General features: G+C 41.5%; 1 protein-coding gene across 11 annotated transcripts in view; it reads right to left on the bottom strand.

Moving 5' to 3' along the window:
* The window catches only part of PHC3 (polyhomeotic homolog 3), a 109602-nt gene that overhangs the window by 53899 nt on the left and 35635 nt on the right, over window positions 1–20068 (bottom strand). For 7 of the 11 annotated variants that reach the window (XM_073674867.1, XM_073674871.1, XM_073674866.1 and 4 more), the window contains 3 exons: window positions 16315–16497; window positions 9030–9155; window positions 8316–8417 (listed from right to left, as the gene is read on the bottom strand). In XM_073674867.1, coding sequence (XP_073530968.1) covers window positions 8316–8417; window positions 9030–9155; window positions 16315–16497 — 411 coding nt within the window. The remainder of the gene's footprint in view (window positions 1–8315; window positions 8418–9029; window positions 9156–16314; window positions 16498–20068) is intronic. The other 4 variants (XM_073674875.1, XM_073674874.1, XM_073674872.1 and 1 more) reach the window with 3 other exon arrangements.

The raw sequence follows: 20068 nt of genomic DNA on the forward strand, positions 1-20068 counted from the left end.
AGGAAAAAATGGACCCCAAAATGTGTTGTGCAATTTCTCCTGAGCACGCAGATACCCCATATGTGGGGGAAAACCACTGATTTGGTGCACAGCATGGCTAGGAAGGGAAGGATTTGCTTGAATAATTAGTGGACGCCATGTCGAGTTTGGGGAGCCCCTGATGTGCCTAAACAGTGGAACCCTCCCACAAGTGACAATATTTTGGAAACTAGACCCCTCAGGGAACTTATCTAGATGTGTGGTGAGCACCTTGAACCTTGAATCCAAAATTTGTCACGAAATTTCTCCTGAGCGTGCTGATACTCCATATGTTGGGGAAAACATTTTGGAACGCAGACTTTGATGGAATGGTCTGCGGGTGTCATATTGCATTTGGAGAGCCCCTGATGTGCCTAAACAGTGGAAAACCCCACAAGTGATAGCTTCCTCCAAAGATTTTCTATTGGGTTCAGGTCTGGAGACTGGCTAGGCCACTCCAGGACCTTGAAATGCTTCTTACGGAGCCACTTCATAGTTGCCCTGGCTGTGTGTTTCTCATTGGACACACACTATACCTTATCTTCACCCGACTCTGCTCCCTATCTAACCTCACGACCTCCCCCCTACCCCTATCTGACCACCATCTACTCATATTCTCATCCCTGTCCTCCTCACCTGTCACCCATGTCCGGCAACTAGCACACCCCCGCAGAAACCTTGCACATCTAGACACCCACACACTCTCTGACTCTGTTCTACCACTGACATCCCTATCCTCACTCCATGACACAGACAGCGCCACCACTTTCTACAATGCCACTCTCGCATCAGCCATTGACTCGGTCGCCCATCTTGTGCATGGCAGAGCACGACGAGTCAACAGTCAACCCTGGCACAACAACCTCACTAAACAGCTTTGACAAGCGTCCAGGGTTGCGGAGCAGCGTTAGAAGAAAACACATACTCAAGCTGACTTCACTGTATTCAAACAAGCAACACTCACATTCAAATCCCCACTCACCTCTGCTAAACAGGCCTACTTCACAACTCTCATATCCTCCCTATCCTACAACCCCAAACAGCTATTCAACACTTTTAACTCTCTCCTCGTCCCTCCACTGCCCCCTCTGACTTCCGTCATCTCTGCTGAGGAGTTTGCCACACACTTCAAAAACAAGATTGACCAAATACGGCAAGTCTTCACTGTTCGACCACCACAACCGCTTTGTCTTCCACACCATTTCCCTACCCCCATAACCTCCCTTCACAACATCACAGAAAGAGACCTTACTCGTCTCCTCTCCAAATCACACCTCACCACATGTGCTCTTGACCCCATCCCATCCCATCTCCTCCCCAACCTCACACCCACACTCATCCCATCCCTAACCCATCTCTTCAACCTATCACTATCTTCTGTTACTTTCTCCGCTGCCTTCAAACATGCCACAATCATGCCCATCCTCAAAAAGCCATCCCTCGGCCCAAAAGCCTTGCCCAGCTATCGCCCCATATCGCTGCTCCCATTTGCCTCCAAACTCCTTGAGCAACACGTTCACACTGAACTTTCCTCCCACTTTTCATCTAACTCTCTCTTCGACAACCGACAATCGGGCTTCCGCCCCCACCATTCCACCGAAACTGCCCTTACCATAATCACTAATGACTTACTTACAGCCAAAGCTAACAGACAATTCTCTATTCTCCTTCTTCTTGACCTGTTCTCTGCTTTCGATACAGTTGACCACTGCCTCCTACTACAGATCCTCTCTTCCTTTGGCGTCAAAGACATTGCCCTATCTTGGATCTCCTCATACCTTTCTAACCGCATATTTAGCGTCTACCACTCCCACACTACCTCCTCACCCCGCCCCCTGTCTGTTGGAGTCCCCCAAGGCTCTGTCCTAGGACCCCTACTCTTCCCAATCTATACCCTTGGCCTGGGACAGCTCATAAAATCCCATGGCTTCCAGTACCATCTGTACACTGATGACACCCAGATCTACCTCTCTGGCCCAGATGTCACCTCTCTGCTGTCCAGAAACCCAGTATGTCTAGCAACCATATCCTCCTTCTTCTCCTCCTGCTACCTCAAGCTCAATGTGGACAAAACTGAACTCATTATCTTTCCCCTATCTCGCATATCTTTCCCACCTGATCTTTCTATCACAATAAATGACATCACTCTTTCCGCTGCCTCGGAGTAACCCTTTACTCTGCCCTGTCCTTCAAACCCCACATCCAAGCTCTTGCCACCTCTTGTCGTCTCCAGCTCAAAAATATTTCCAGAATCCGTCCTTTCCTCAACCCTCAATCTACTAAACCGCTTGTGCATGCCCTCATCATCTCCCGCCTCGACTACTGCAACATCCTCCTCTGTGGCCTACCTGCTAACACTCTCGCACCCCTCCAGTCCATCCTCAACTCTGCTGCACGACTTGTTCATCTCTCACCTCACTACTCCTCTGCTACCCCCCTTTGCAAATCCCTTCACTGGCTTCCATTTCCCCAGCATATCCAGTTCAAACTACTAACACTGACCTACAAAGCCATCCATAACCTCTCTCCTCCATACATCTCTGAACTAATCTCCCGATATATTCCCTCACGTAACCTCTGGTCCTCCCAAGACCTCTTTCTCTCCTCCACACTTATTTGTTCCTCACGCAATCGCCTCCAAGATTTCTCCCGAATATCCCCTGTCCTATGGAATTCTGTGCCTCAACACGTCCGATTATCCACCACACCTGGATCCTTCAGACGGAACCTGAAAACCCATCTCTTTAAACAAGCTTACAGCCTGCCATGACCTTGCTTTCTGCCACCCCCAACACCGGAGCTACTGCAACTCCTCAACCTACTGTCTCCTCCCCCATTCTTGTAGAATGTAAGCCCGCAAGGGCAGGGCCCTCTTCCCTCTGTACCGTTCTATCATTGTTAGTTTGTTTACTGTAAGTGATATCTGTATTTGGTATGTAACCCCTTATGTACAGCGCCATGGAATCAATGGTGCTATATAAATTAATAATAATAATAATTGTCATGCTGGAAGACCCAGCCACGACCCATCTTCAATGCTCTTACTGAGGGAAGTAGGTTGTTGGCCAAAATCTTGCGATACATGACCCCATCCATCCTCCCTTCAATACGATGCAGTCGTTCTGTCCCCTTTGCAGAAAAGAACCTCCAAAGTATGATGTTTCCCCCACTGTGCTTCAAGGTTGGGATGGTGTTCTTGGGGCTGTCCTCCTCCTTAATCTTCCTCCAATCAAGGCGAGTGGAGCTGATACCAAAAAGTTCTATTTTGGTCTCATCTGACCACATGACCTTCTACTATGCCTCCTCTGTATCATCTAGATGGTCATTGGCGAACTTAAAATGGGCTTGGACATGTGCTGGCGTGAGTAGGGGAACCTTAGGTGCCCTGCAGGATTTTAATCCATGACGGCGTAGTGTGTTATTAACAGTAATGTTTGAGACTGTGGTCCCAGCTCTCTTCAGGTCATTGACCAGGTCCTCCCAGGTAGTTCTGGGCTGATTCCTGACCTTTCTCAGAATCATCCTTACTCCGCGAGGAGAGATCTTGCATGGAGCCCCAGATCGAGGAAGATTGACAGTCATTTTGTGTTTCTTCCATTTTCTAATAATTGTGCCAACAGTTGTTGCCTTCTCACCAAGCTGCCTATTGTCCTGTAGTCCATCCCAGCCTTGTGCAGGTCTACAATTTTGTCCCTAGTGTGCTTAGACAGCTTTTGTCTTGGCCATGGTGGAGAGGTTGATTAAGTGTATGGACAGGTGTCCTTTGTACAGGTAATGAGTTCAAACACGTGCAATTAATACAGGTACTGAGTGCAGAATAGGAGGGCTTCTTAAAGAAAAACTAACAGGTCTGTGAGAGCCAGAATTCTTGCTGGTTGGTAGGTGATCAAACACTTATTTCATGCAATAAAATGCGATTTAATTATTTAAAAATCATACAATGTGATTTTCTGGTTTTTATTTTTGATATTTTGCTTCTCACAGGTGAAGTGTACCTACAATAAGAATTACAGACCTATCCATTCTTTATAGGTGGGAAAACTTGCAAAAATCGACAGTGTATCAAATATTTATTTTCCTCACTGTACCCCTTTCATTGTACCGGTTGATAGCAGTGTCCAGTAGCAAGGAAGAATTAACACAGAAATCACATGATATCAGAAGGGGAGATAAGGTGGTCAGAAATAGCACATTTTAAAAAATAAACTAAAATGTATTTGTATTGGGGGGGGGGAGAGTGCAATGGAGGGATCATTTGGTGAAGGTCTATAATACTAACATAGGTGGTCTAATCTAACAAGATGGCTTCAATAAATCAGAGTATCAACTGGATTGCATGTTAATTAAACTGATGTAAGTTACGTTGTTATTTGTTTTTATATTATACTGTTTTGCTTTACCAATCAAATATGTAAGAATTATCTCTTTATACCCTGTCTGCGAACAGGTATCTGATTATCACCTTAATCTGGTATGTTCTGTTTCTTTTTGAAAAAGTTGATAAAAATTATGTATTAAAAAAAAATGTATTTGCATTCTAAACACCAAATAATTATTTTCTTCAAAAGAGTCACAAATGTGATCTTAGGAATAACCTTTCTACTAATCTTTTCACTCTGAGGCCTGAGACGGGGACAAGGGGGCATCTTCTACGTCTGGAGGAAAGAAGGTTTAATCATAATCACAGACGGGGATTCTTTACTGTAAGAGCAGTGAGACTATGGAACACTCTGCCGCATGATGTTGTAATGAGTGATTCACTACTAAAATTTAAGAAGGGCATGGATGCCTTTCTTGAAAAGTATAATATTACAAGTTATATATACTAGATTCCTAGATAGGGCGTTGATTCAGGGAACTAGTCTGATTGTCGTATAGAGTCAGGAAGGAATTTTTTTTCCCCAGTGTGGAGCTTGGTGTTTGCCACATGGTTTTTTTTGGCCTTCCTCTGGATCAACATGTTAGGCTATGGGTTCAACTAGATGGACTTAGTCTTCCTTCAACCTTAAAAACTATGTTACTATGTTACCATCTAATGATAACTATTCAAGATATTTTGCAGGCAAATATTGCTGTGGATGGTGAATTCAATCCAGACAATGTCCTAAGTGGATGCCTGCTGAGAGATTATAAGGGGATATGTCATGTTAGTCTCTCAGTAAAACAGCTTCTGTCTCAATCCTGATATTTTAGAAGGTATAGTTATGAAAAAAAACAAGCTTTCACATTTTTATTTGAACTGATTGACCGCTTCTTGATTCCATTTTGGAGATCTCCTTAAATTAAAAGTTCAAAATCCCCCAATCACCTTCTTGCAGCTTCTGGGAAAACTTTGCCACGAAATTTGTTGATGAGAAACATGATATTCCCCATCTAACTTGCAAATCAATTTAAAAGGGAATCTGTCAGTAAGGTCAAACCCCCTACCCATCCCAAAAGGCATATATGGACATTAAGGTTTTTAAAAGATAAATCTCTAGACACCTTTATATATTTTATCTGTTGCTGCATTGCTGTAAAATCAATATTTTAATTAATATGCAAATGAGGCATAAATTGCTCTAGATGTGACAGAGCAGTTTCTGAACCTCTGCCTCCCGAGGTTGTTTCCCTTCCTAGCACCAACTTGATTGATAGCTTAATATGTGTGTGACGTCAGGCGGCAGGCAAGGAAATCAGACAGTGAGCTACCTATCAAGCTAAAGAGGCTGATGTTGGGTTGGGAAACAACCCACCCTGGGGAGGCAGAAGCTCCAACACCTCATTTGCATATGAATTAAAATGTTGATTTCTCAGGAATGCAGAAACAAATTGAAGATATAAAGGAGTCAATAGATTTAGCTTTCAAAGAACTACATGTCCATATAAGTGGATTGTGGGAAAATGATCTTATTGACAGATTCCCTTTATATCATATCAAAATAGAAAGGGACATTTTTCAAACTTCGTTGGAAGTGCACCATAATTTTTTCCTTCAGTAAACCCCCAAAAAATCATTAAAACTAAAAATTGGTCCAAGATCCATTATTCCATTTTGTTTTACCAGACAGCTGGTTTTTATTACAACTAAATTTGATGGTTTGAATTAAACAAGCAGCAAGCCAGGCAATTCATTTGAATTTTGCTTGTCTGACACAGCTTAAAGGGGTATTCCCATCTTCAAGATCCTATCCCAATATGTAGTAGGTGTAATAATAGTAATATTAGCAAATAACTCCAATTAGAAATGTAGTATATTTTTTCTGATTCCTTATCTCTCTTTCCTCATGCGCAGGCATTGCACGACCTTAGGTATCCATGGTTACATCCACTGATAAAGTCACAGTTAGTTAGCTTGTTGCTAGTGGTCGTAAATATGGATAACTAAGGTCCTGCGATGCCTGCACATGAGGAAAGAGAGATAGTGAATCAAAAATACTATACTACATTTCTAATTGGAGGTACAGTTAGGTCCATATATTTTTGGACACAGACAACATTTTTCTAATTTTGCTTCTAGTCATTACCACAATGAATTTTAAACAAAACAATTCAGATGCAGTTGAAGTTCAGACTTTCAGCTTTCATTTGAGGGTATCCACATTAAAATTGGATGAAGGGTTTAGGAGTTTCAGCTCGTTAACATGTGCCACCCTGTTTTTAAAGGGACCAAAATTAATTGGACAATTGACTCCAAGGCTATTTCATGGACAGGTGTGGGCAATCCCTTTGTTATGTCATTCTCAATTAAGCAGATAAAAGGCCTGGAGTTGATTTGAGGTGTGGTGCTTGCATTGGGAAGGTTTTGCTGTGAAGTAAACATGCGGTCAAAGGAGCTCTCCATGCAGGTGAAACAAGCCATCCTTAAGCTGCAAAAACAGAAAAAACCCATCCGAGAAATTGCTACAATATTAGGAGTGGCAAAATCTACAGTTTGGTACATCCTGAGAAAGAAAGAAAGAAAGCACTGGTAAACTCATCAGTGCAAAAAGACCTGGGCGACCACGGAAGACAACGGTGGTGGATGATCGCAGAATAATCTCCATGGTGAAGAGAAACCCCTTCACAACAGTCAACCAAGTGAACAACACTCTCCAGGAGGTAGGCGAATCAATATCCAAATCTACCATAAAGAGAAGACTGCATGAAAGTAAATACAAAGGGTTCACTGCACGGTGCAAGCCACTCATAAGCATCAAGAATAAAAAGGCTAGACTGGACTTTGCTAAAAAACATCTAAAAAAGCCAGCACAGTTCTGGAAGAACATTCTTTGGACAGATGTTACCAAGATCAACCTCTACCAGAATGATGGAAAGAGAAAAGTATGGTGAAGGCGTGGTACAGCTTATGATCCAAAGCATACCACATCATCTGTAAAACACGGCGGAGGCAGTGTGATGGCTTGGGCATGCATGGCTGCCAGTGGCACTGGGTCACTAGTGTTTATTGATGATGTGACACAGGACAAAAGCAGCCGAATGATTTCTGATGTCTTCAGAGCCATACTGTGTGCTCAGATCCAGCCAAATGCAGCCAAACTGATTGGTCGTCGTTTCATACTACAGATGGACAATGACCCAAAACATAAAGCCAAAGCAAACCAGCAGTTTATTAAAGCAAAGAAGTGGAATATTCTTGAATGGCCAAGTCAGTCACCTGATCTCAACCCAATTGAGCATGTATTTCACTTGTTAAAGACTAAACTTCAGACAGAAAGGCCCACAAACAAACAGCAACTGAAAACCACCGCAGTGAAGGCCTGGCAGAGCATCAAAAAGGAGGAAACACAGCGTCTCGTGATGTCCATGAGTTCAAGACTTCAGGCAGTCATTGCCAACAAAGGGTTTTCAACCAAGTACTAGAAATGAACATTTTATTTACAATTATTTAATCTGTCCAATTACTTTTGGTCCCTTTAAAAACAGGGTGGCACATGTTAAGGAGCTGAAACTCCTAAACCCTTCATCCAATTTTAATGTGGATACCCTCAAATGAAAGCTGAAAGTCTGAACTTCAACTGCATCTGAATTGTTTTGTTTAAAATTCATTGTGGTAATGTCTAGAACCAAAATTAGAAAAATGTTGTCTCTGTCCAAATATATATGGACCCAACTGTATTTGCTAATATTATTATTACTACACCTACTACATATTGGGATAGGATCTGGGAGATGGGAATAACCCTTTACGTTTCGGTTTCTACTAAGGGTAGTTTTTCAACTTCATAGTGTATTGTTGTTACCGAGACTGCATATTCTACGTACTTCAAGTATGGATATCATGGGGATTTTTTTTAAGGTTGCTTACATTTTCTTACCTGGGTGGCAGAAGATTGAGTGGAGGTTGAAGATGCAGATGATGAAATCATTGGAATGTCAGACTGTACAGTGGCGACAGTGGCTGCCGGAGTAAAAATCAGCTGAAAACACAGAAAACATTCTCAATGTTTCATCTTTTTTAAAACCTTACCAAGATCTGTGAGTGGCAATAATAAAAAGTTAACTTCCATACATTTAGATTGTGAGCCCCAATGGGGACAGTAATGATGATGTCTGTAAAGTGCTTTGAAATTAATGGAGCTATATAAGTGAGTAAAATAAATAAATACACCAGGTTTAATTAGTAGAATAATATACAGGGAGATCAACTTGAAAGAGGCCTCGAATATTTTATAATAACTCTCGCTAGGTCAAAGAAATCTGAATAAAACAATGTGCAAAGTGAAATTATATATTAAAAAAAAAACAATGTGCAATGTGCTCCTCAGTCTATGGAGCTTCTAACAAGCCAGGATGACCCTGAACTAGAGTGGTGAGGTAGGTGCCGAACAGCAGTTGCAACATTTAACCTCCATTTAAGACTTCCAGGTGCATACCCCCCTACCCATTTACTCAGTTACTCTACTTGTCGTCAGGATGGTGGTGAACAGTATTGAGAAGAGCATCTTCATGGTGTGACGCTATGGGGGTCACCAATTCTTTTAAGCGATGTCAAAGTGAATTTAGGAATAAATACAGTGTTTGTGACGTACCCTCAGAGTGTTAGATGGTACATAATCTGGGAACAGTGGGTTCATTGATCCCTTCTCATGGCAGAGGAGGTCCGAAAATGGCACAGGACACAATCGATGACGTGCAATATCATCTGGAACAGTCACCTGCAACACCAATCCATTTGCCACTCAACAAAAAACACTCCTTGATCAAATAGTCAGTGTATGGTACAAATGTCTCGGTTGTGCATGACTGGCACCATTTTCTTTGACAGAACCGTGAACACTGATGTGTTCCTGGACATTTTTGAACAGTTCGCGAATCAACTAACTATTCCAGCAAAGAGCATTGTATCATATATCGGCAAGGAGCATGGCTGAAATCGAGTCCTTTTTCAACAACAGAAAAATTTCAAAGTGGCTTTGATCATCACGGTCGCCCAAACTGACACCCACACATGCTCAAAAGGAAAAGTATTTCAGAACAAGCCTCATACTGTGTAAGACTTGGAGGAAAATATCCAACGTGAAATTGCTGCTATTCCCTTCGATATGTTCAGGAACATGGAGCGCCACATCGAAATTTGTCTGGAAATTTCAGTATCGCATGTAATACAATCAATTACATATACGGAAAGGTATATAGCATATTTTTTGGGTTCAAACTGCTTCATCCTAATGGGAGGTGCAATAGAATATTTCAAGCCTCTTTCGAGTAAATCACCCCGTACTACCCCTAACAAAACAAAATGGTTTCACATGAAGGAGTTTCATAAAATGAATCTCATTAACTAAATCCCTGTTTTGATGCCATTTCAAATGTTGCAAGCAAACTTGTCTTTCATAAGAACTTTACATTTGAGAAGAAGACACACAGCTCGCAGATGAGGCGAGTAATCTGTCCTCTGAACTCAGTCCTGTGTTATAAAGAGGACTTGGAATGGCATGGTCCAGTCTACAGGCTGTATTTCCTGCCATCAGTGTTTGATAAGGCTATTAATAAATTAAGATTTTAGGTACTCACCGTAAAATCTCTTTCTTGTAGTCTTCATTGGGGGACACAGGAATGTTGGATTAGTTTGCTGCCACCTGGAGGCTGACACTAACAATACATCTTAACAAAAAAAGTTGCCAGGCTCCTCCCCAGCAGACTATACCTCGCCTGCTATCACCACACCTCCTCAATGAGAAAGCAGTAGGAGAAGCACTAAAGCGCAAAAGAATGAAAGAAAAAGTATAACCACCCTGGGTGAAAAAACAACCAAAAATGTATGCCAGACTGAGAAACCAATTGTGGGTGCCGTGTTCCCCAATGAAGAGCACGAGAAATAAAGAGTTTTGGTACTCGCTGTAAAATTTCTTCATTGGTGGACACAGGAACCATGGTTTTATATACTATCACCTGGAGGCTGACACTAAGAAAATAGGCTACACCTGGGGAGCTGACACCCAGCTATTTAGGTAGTGCAAATGCAGTAGAAGGAAAATCGAACTCCCCCACCACCACCAAGAAAGGAGGGTGCTGTGTCCCCCAATAAAACCTATGAGAAAGCAATTTTACGGTGAGTACCATAAATATTAATTTCTTGGTCGCTTCATTTCTAGAAGAAAGCCACCTTACAGGAGAGATGGAAAGTGAGATGTCTCTTAATTGGCTCAAACAAAATTGAGATCCTAAGGGGCGAGGGGGGAGACGGTACGGCGGCCTCGCATGCGCCACTATATGGAGAAAAGTCTTGACTTGCGGCTTACAAATCTCTCTGAAATAGAATAGCCAAGGCAGAAACATGGTCCTTGAGCTGAGCAGAGGCTGCATGGATCGCCTCCGTGCATGGGCGTGCTGGTGCGATGTAGCTGGTAGTTCTGCCTCGCAATCATTTCACAACTGTAAATAGGAATTGGGAAAACTTGGTTAACTCAGCTACAGGCTAAGCCAAAGCCACGTGGTGGGGGGCACATCCTCCTCACGGGCCACAGGGCTTGATTCACACCAAATAGGCCTTTCAGGAGCAATGGTAGATACTCAAAGAGGAAAACGTTTATGCCTTAAGCATTGTCTAAATAAATGGATCCAACAGGCCTGATGCCCTCAGAATTGCAACTTCAACAGCCATGCCGTTAAATTGAGCAACTGTAAATTCTGATGGAAAAGTGGGTCCTAGAAAAGAAGATATTGACAATCTGGGAAAGCCCACATGGAGTCTGCCAGGAGGCTGATCACGTCTGCATACCAGGATATACGAGGCCAGTTCGAGGCGATGAAGATGACAGAAATCCCTCTTACTTAATCTTCTTGTGAAGCCTGGGTAATAGGGGCAGAGGTGTAAACAAGTTTGGTAGTGTGAACTAAGACCAAGAGATTGCCAATGGGTCAACTGCAACTGCCAGTGGATCTCAAGACCTGGCCACAAATCTCAGTACCTTGCAGTTTAGCTAGAATACCAATAGATCGACAACTGGAGTGCCCCACCAAAGACATATCTGGTCGAAGACTTCCAGATGAAGAGATTACTCTCTTGCGGATAACCACTGGCGGCCTAGAAAATCCGGACACCGGACCCTTGTCCATCCCAAACCGCCACGCACACTCTGAATGGCAGGAATAGGCTCCCCATCCCACACCCCACTCCCAACCAAGGGGGAAGCGGTGGAGGGGAGTGAAGAATGGGGCTCCCAAAAAAAAGCTGATAGGCCCGAAGACTACAGAAAGGGGACATGAGTACTTGACCAGAACCTCGACTCCAAGACGTTGCATAACAGAAACGTCACAACGCCAAGAAAAATGACCATAGGGAAGACAGCGCAACGCAGGGCTGCAGCCACTGACATACTTAAAGGAGTTTTCCCACGAACAAAGTACATTTTAATTAATAGATCTTGGAATACAAATAAATTCCACAATTGGATGTATTAAAAAAATGTTCCTGTGCTGAGATAATCTTATAAATGTGCCCCTGCTGTGTACTGTGTAATGGCTGTGTCTGACCGTACAGGAACATGGTCTGATCATACCACATCTCCTGGGCAGGTGAGGAAGCAAAAGAGTATACAGATATTACAGCATGGGATTGCAGCTGATTCTTTTTGTGATCAAAACATTTCCCTGCCTGTTTTTAACCCCTTCACAAGCTCAGACATATGGATACAGCTTCTGTGCGCGTACGCGCGATCGCAGCCGGGTGTTCAGCGATTCTCACAGCTCTCAGTGCCTGGAGCAGTGCCCGCACCCCTCCTGGCACTTTAACCCACTAGATGCAGGGAGAGGAATGGGGCCCCCTTTGCCAATCGTTGCCATGGTGACCCGATGCCTGGTGACCCGGAAGTCGTCATGATGACTCTAGCAAGTTAGCTAGATCATGCGCAGTGCAGGATATACCTAACTTGTGTCAGTGCAGCACTGACAGTTACAAAGCATAGTAATGCTCCTGCATTTCTATGCTTTATAACCGTGATCAGACTGCAAAAAGTGAAAGTCCCATAGTGGGACTAATTCAAAAAGAAAAGAAAAAGTAAAAAAAAGTTGTAAAAATATATATTTTTAAAAAATCACAAAATAATTTAAACAAAAATTATTGTACCCATAAATAAATATTTTTATGAAAAAAATATAAACAAAAAAAGTACACACATTTGGTAACGCTGCATCTGGAATGACCCGCCGTATAAAAATGTCACAGTAGTTAACCACTTCAGTGAACACCGTAAAAAAAAAGAGACAAAAAACGATGCTTTATCATCATACTGCCAAATAAAAAGTGGAATAAAACGCAATCAAAAAGATGAATGTAAATAAAAATGTTATTGCTGGAAACATAATTTTGTCCCGTAAAAAACAAGCTGCCATAAAGCTCCATCAGCGGAAAAATAAAAAAGTTATGGCTCTCAGACTAAAAAGCGATGCAAAAATAATTATTTTTTCTAGAAAATAGTTTTATTGTGTAAAAGTGACAAAACATAAAAAACTATATAAATGTGGTATCGCTGTAAATGTACTGACCAGAAGAATAAAGCTGCCTTATCAATTTTACCACACACGGAACAGCATAAAAACCAAACAAAAAAACAATTCCTGAATTGCTGGTTTTTCAGCCTCACAAAAATCAGAATAGAAAGCAATGTCATGTACCAAAAAATGGTACCAATAAAAACATTAACTTGTCCTGCAAAACTACATAACTCTGTTGGCCGAAATATTGAAAAAATTTAGCTCTCTAATATGGCGATGCAAAAACTAGTTTTTGCAAAAAAAAATTCCTTTAGTGTGTGACCGCTGCCAAACATAAAACCCAATACAAATCTGGTATCGCTGTAATCGCACCGACCCAAAAAATAACGTCGTCTGATCAGTTATACCGCACGAGGAACGGTGTAAAAAATGCATAAAATCAATTCTTCACCTGCTGTTGACTTGTTCATTCTGCCTCCCAAAGATCGCAGTATGGCTCGGTTCACATTTATCCTGCGCAGAGAGCTTACACCAGGGTTTCTGTGTACATCTCTGAAATATGTGATTCAGACGGAACCCCTGGCGGAAGATTCCCTATAATGAGGTAGATGGAGACACTGTGGACACGGTCTGGCCTGTGATCCCATGGTGTCTGTCTTTTTATTAGGCATGCATAAAAGTGCAGTCAGCCACAGTTTTGTGAACCTCTGAAAAAAAGGACACCTCTAAACAGAAGCCAGATGGAGTCCAGAGTACCTCTGCTGTCTTATTATAGTAAATGGATTCCTCAGGGGTTTCATCTGAATTACGTCACTCGGGAGATTTAGATGGAAACCCCAATATAAGCGCTCAGTGTAGAGCACAGGATACATGTGATCCCAAACATTATGTAAAATGTTTCCAATAAAAGCTTCAACTCAATCCACAAAAAAGCAAGTACCCACTTACAGTAGGTCCGTCACCTGCCAACGGAAATACAGGGAGCTTTCACGTTACTGGTAGCACAAAGGCTCTGGGAAAGCGTTATGGCGCCTTGCCTCCCAAAAGAAATCTAACGAATTCTATGTTCTCAAATTCAAATGCCCCCCTCCCTTCTGAGCCCCAGTGTGCGTAAACCACATTTAGCATCCACATGTATGGCATTTCTTTAGTGATGAGAACCCGTCTAATTTACAGGTGCATGTCTCCAGAAGCATGAGCTGTGCACTACAACCTACTGGTCACTACAACGTACTGAGCACTACAACGGCATTTTGCAATTTTCACTCAGCAACATCCACTGCTGCTTGTTTCTGGAAAACACCCACGGAGTCAAAATCGTCACTACACCTGTAGATAAATTCCCAAAGGCGTATAATTTCAAAAATAGGGTCACTTGAGGGGGGATTCTGCTCTTCTAGCACTTAGGGGCTCTGTATATGGAGTCTGCAAACTATTCTAGGAAAATCTGCGCTCCAGGAGGCTCAGTCCCTCCCGAGTCTCGCCTTGTGGCTAAGCAATACCCTACAGCCACATATACGGTATTGCCACTTTCAGAAGAAATTGTGAAATTTTAGTGCCATTTTACCCACTTCCACATGTGAAAATGTAAAATCTGGGGCTAAAACAAAATTTTGGTGGTAAAAATGTAATTACTTTTTTCTTCACTGCCCAATGGCATAACATTCTGTGAAACAGCTGTGGTGTCAATATGATCACTGCATCCCTAGATGAATTCATTGAGAGGTGTAATTTGTAAAATGGGGTCACTTATCGGGGGGGGGGGGTGATTCTGCTACCTCAGGGGCTCTCCGAGTTGGTATTGGCACCCGCAAACCATAACTGTAAAATCTGGACTCCCTTCTGAGTCTTGCACTGTACCTCAAAAGTACTCTTAGACCACATATGGGGTATTGGTATACTCAAGGGAAATTGCACAACACATTTTGGGGTTCATTTTCTCCTGCTATCCTTGTGAAAATGAAAAATTTTAAGCTAAAACAAAATTTTTGTGGGAATTTTTTTTTAATTTTCACAGATCAACGTTGTAAAATTCTGTGAAGCACCTGGGGGTTCAAGGTGCTCACAACACATCTAGATAAATTTCTTGAGGGGTCTAGTTTACAAAATGGTGTCACTTGTGGGGAGTTTCCACTGTTTAGGCACATCAGGGGTTATCCAAACACGACATGAAACCCGCTGACCATTCCATCAAATTTTGCGTACAAAACATCACTCCTTCCTTTCTGAGCCTTGCTGTGCACCCAAACAGTAGTTTTCCCCCACATATGGGGTATCTGCATATGCAGGAGAAATTGCACAACAAATTTTGGGTTCCATTTTCTCCTGTTACCCTTGTGAAAATAAACAAAATTGGGTCTAAAGTAAAATTTTTGTGAAAAAAGTTAAATGCTCATTTTTTCCCTTCTACATTGCAAAAATTCCTGTGAAGCACCTGAAGGGTTAATAAACTTCTTCAATGTCGTTTTGAGCACCTTGAGAGGTGCAGTTTTTAGAATGGGGTCAATTTTGGGTATTTTGCTGTCATATAGGCCCCTCAAAGTCACTTCAAATGTGCTGTGGTCCCTAAAAAATGGTTTTGTAAATTGTGTTGGAAAAATGAGAAATCGCTGGTCAACTTTTAACCCTTCTAACTTCCTAACAAAAAAAAGTTATGTGCTGTAAAGTAGACATGTGGTAAATGTTATTTAGTATGACATTTTTGTGTGATATAACTCTCTGGTTTAAGGGCATAAAAATTAAAAGTTTGAAAATTGTAAAATTTTCACCAAATTTCCGTTTTTCCACAAATAAACGCAAGTCATATCGAACAAATTTTACCACTATTACGAAGTACAATATGCCACGTGTGAAACTAATATATTATATAGAGTCATTACAAACAGAGTGATCTATTTCAAGTGTTTATTTCTGTTAATGTTGATGATTATGGCTGATAGAGGCAGGCTGTACTCTCTGTAACTCTGTGGGGTGAAACAGAGTGGCATCACCACACTCTGATACCCACCTTACTGATCATCCAGAGATCTAAAAACACAAAAAGAGATCAGGTTAGCTTCTAACCTAACCAAGACTAAGACCGGCCTCAGACTTAACCCATGTCTGCCTCAGCATCGCACTAAGCTAAACTGAGGAGGTCTGGTGCTAGCAGGCAAGGTTTAGTCTGCTGGGGAGGAGCCAACTTTTTTTGTTAAGATGTTAGTGTCAGCCTCTAGGTGGCAGAAGACTAAGTCATGGTTCTTGTGTCCCCCAATGAAGCAACCAAGAAATCTATATTTTGTTATGTATAATATAATATCAAAAATGTACAGAAAAGAAAAACACAGATCAAAGATACAACATAATAACAACAAAGCTAGACATAAAGCTCCATCTTACCATTTGGGCTCGTAGATACATCTGAGCCTGATTTGCACTCAGAGATGGAGAAGTACTTCCGAGTAACATGGTTTTCTGTGTAATACTGCTGCTGGTTGTACTGGATGATTGTGATCGACTTACAATTTGCGTTGGAGGAGGTGAAGTGGATAGGTTAAGCTTGACAGAAAACAATAAGTGAAACTATGAGACTTCAATAACAGAACAGAAAAAAGTACTTCAGTATAAATTATATGTTAATTGTCTGCTAATTAAAAAAAAAAACAAATTGGTTCAATTTCAAAGCAGAAAAAAAGGAGTTTATAAAAGTTTTCAATTCAGATAATAAAGAAAAGCTACAACAAATAACATAGAAAATGATCAAATAGAATAATATATTCACCAATTTAGGGAAATGCTATCTTATGGTATGTGCACACATTAAAGGGAACCTGTCTCCAAGATAATGCAGTCCAATCTGCAGGCACCATGTTATTGAGCAGGAGAAACTGAGTAGATTCATACAGTGGCATGTAAAAGTTTGGGCACCCCTGGTCAAAATTACTGTTATTGTGAACAGTTTAGCAAGTTGAAGCTGAAATGATCTCTAAAAGGACTAAAGTTAAAGATGACACATTTCCTTTGTATTTTAGGCAAAAAATAATATATACAGTACAGACCAAAAGTTTGGACACACCTTCTCATTTAAAGATTTTTCTGTATTTTCATGACTTTGAAAATTGTACATTCACACTGAAGTCATCAAAACTATGAATTAACACATGTGGAATTATATACTTAACAAAAAAGTGTGAAACAACTGAAAATATGTCTTATATTCTAGGTTCTTCAAAGTAGCCACCTTTTGCTTTGATGACTGCTTTGCACACTCTTGGCATTCTCTTGATGAGCTTCAAGAGGTAGTCACCGGAAATGGTTTTCACTTCACAGGTGTGCCCTGTCAGGTTTAATAAGTGGGATTTCTTGCCTTATAAATGGGGTTGGGACCATCAGTTGTGTTGGGCAGAAGTCTGGTGGATACACAGCTGATAGTCCTACTGAATAGACTGTTAGAATTTGTATTATGGCAAGAAAAAAGCAGCTAAGTAAAGAAAAACGAGTGTCCATCATTACTTTAAGAAATGAAGGTCAATCAGTGCGAAAAATTGGGAAAACTTTGAAAGTGTCCCCAAGTGCAGTTGCAAAAACCATCAAGTGCTACAAAGAAACTGGCTCACATGAGGACCGCCCCAGGAAAGGAAGACCAAGAGTCACCTCTGCTTCTGAGGATAAGTTTATCCGAGTCACCAGCCTCAGAAATCACAGGTTAACAGCAGCTCAGATTAGAGACCAGGTCAATGCCACACAGAGTTCTAGCAGCAGACACATCTCTTCAACAACTGTTAAGAGGAGACTTTGTGCAGCAGGCCTTCATGGTAAAATAGCTGCTAGGAAACCACTGATAGGGACAGGCAACAAGCAGAAGAGACTTGTTTGAGCTAAAGAACACAAGGAATTGACATTAGACCAGTGGAAATCTGTGCTTTTGTCTGATGAGTCCAAATTTGAGATCTTTGGTTCCAACCACCGTGTCTTTGTGCGAAGCAGAAAAGGTGAACAGATGGACTCTACATGCCTGGTTCCCACCGTGAAGCATGGAGGAGGAGGCGTGATGGTGTGGGGGGGCTTTGCTGGTGACACTGTTGGGGATTTATTCAAAATTGAAGGCATACTGAACCAGCATGGCTACCACAGCATCTTGCAGCGGCATGCTATTCCATCCAGTTTGCGTTTAGTTGAACCATCATTTATTTTTCAACAGGACAATGACCCCAAACACACCTTCAGGCTGTGTAAGGGCTATTTGACCAAGGAGAGTGATGGGGTGCTACGCCAGATGACCTGGCATCCACAGTCACCAGACCTGAACCCAATCGAGATGGTTTGGGGTGAGGTGGACTGCAGAGTGAAGGCAAAAGGGCCAACAAGTGCTAAGCATCTCTGGGAACTCCTTCAAGATTGTTGGAAGATCATTTCCGGTGACTACCTCTTGAAGCTCATCAAGAGAATGCCAAGAGTGTGCAAAGCAGTCATCAAAGCAAAAGGTGGCTACTTTGAAGAACCTAGAATATAAGACATATTTTCAGTTGTTTCACACTTTTTTGTTAAGTATATAATTCCACATGTGTTAATTCATAGTTTTGATGCCTTCAATGTGAATGTACAATTTTCATAGTCATGAAAATGCAGAAAAATCTTTAAATGAGAAGGTGTGTCCAAACTTTTGGTCTGTACTGTACATATTCATTTTTTTACATTTTAAAAATTGTAAAAAGGAAGATGGGTTAATGCAAAAGTTTAGGCACCCTTGGAGATTTGATCTCAGATAATTTTGACCAAGGTTTCAGACCTTAATTAGCCTGTTATGGTTATGGCTTGTTCACCATCATCATTAGGAAAGGGGGTGGAACTATCATGCTTTGGGGTTGTGTTGCAGCCAATGACACGGGGAACATTTCAAGGGTAGAGGGAAGAATGGATTCAATGAAATTTCAACAAATTCTTGAAGCAAACATAACACCATCTGTAAAAAAGTTGAAGTTGAAAAGAGGATGGCTTCTACAAATAGATAATGATGATAAACACACGTCAAAATCCACAATAGACTACCTCAAAAGGCGCAAGCTGAAGGTTTTACAATGGCCCTCACAGTCCCCTGATCTGAACATCATTGAAAATCTGTGGCTAGACATCAAAATAGTAGTGCATGCAAGATGACCAGGGCTGTGGAGTAGGTAAGCCAAACCACCGACTCCGACTCCTCAATTTCCCTGATTTCCAACTCCGACTCCACAGCACTGGATCACTACTGAGCGTGTACATAAAGTGCAGCACAGATTTATCTCAACAAAAAAGCCGAGATCCTTAGATCATGAATAGGACAGACATTTATAGGACATTTCATAACTTTCCCAAATTCTTATGAAAATATTTACAGCACATTCTGCACTGAATTACTGTACCCAATATATTATATATTTTGGGAGACGGAGTCGGTCCATTTTATACCGACTCCACCAAAATGGGCACCAACTCCACAACTCTGACTCCACAGCCCTGAAGACGACCCTAGAATCTCACAGAACTGGAAGAATTTTCCAAAGAAGTATGGATGAAAATCCCTCAAACAAGAATTGAAATACTCTTGGCTGGCTACAAAAAGCGTTTACAAGCTGTAATACTTGCATAAGGGGGTGCTACTAGGTATTAACCATGCAGGGTGCCCAAACTTTTGCATCGGCCTATCTTCGCTTTTTCTCATTTTCAAAATGTAAAAAATTACAATATTTGTTTTTTTTGCCTAAAACACCAAGGAAATGTGCCATCTTTAACTTTAACCCCTTTTAGAGATAATTTAATCTTCAACTTGCTTAACTGTTTACAATATCAGTAATTTTAACCAGGGGTGCCCAAACTTTTACATGCCACTGTATATCATTTTGTGAGAAAAGATTTAGTATAACCTGAGTTTTCATCATTTAAACCTCTGCTCTTATTTGGTCCTATCAGTAACTGACAGCTTTCTTTGTATACCAGTGGATACAAAGGTAGCTGTTAGTCACGGATAAAACTTCTCACTGGACAGAAATTCGCAGACAGAGCAGAGGATTAAATGATTAAAACACAGGTTATACTGAATCCTTTCTCACAAAATTAAATATCAATCTACTTAGCTCCCCGGACTCTATAACATGGTGCCTGCAGATTGGACTGC

Source organism: Phyllobates terribilis, unplaced genomic scaffold (genome assembly GCF_046119375.1).
Source record: "Phyllobates terribilis strain yellow unplaced genomic scaffold, ASM4611937v1 Scaffold_3__8_contigs__length_932513732, whole genome shotgun sequence".
Lineage (NCBI taxonomy): Eukaryota > Metazoa > Chordata > Amphibia > Anura > Dendrobatidae > Phyllobates > Phyllobates terribilis.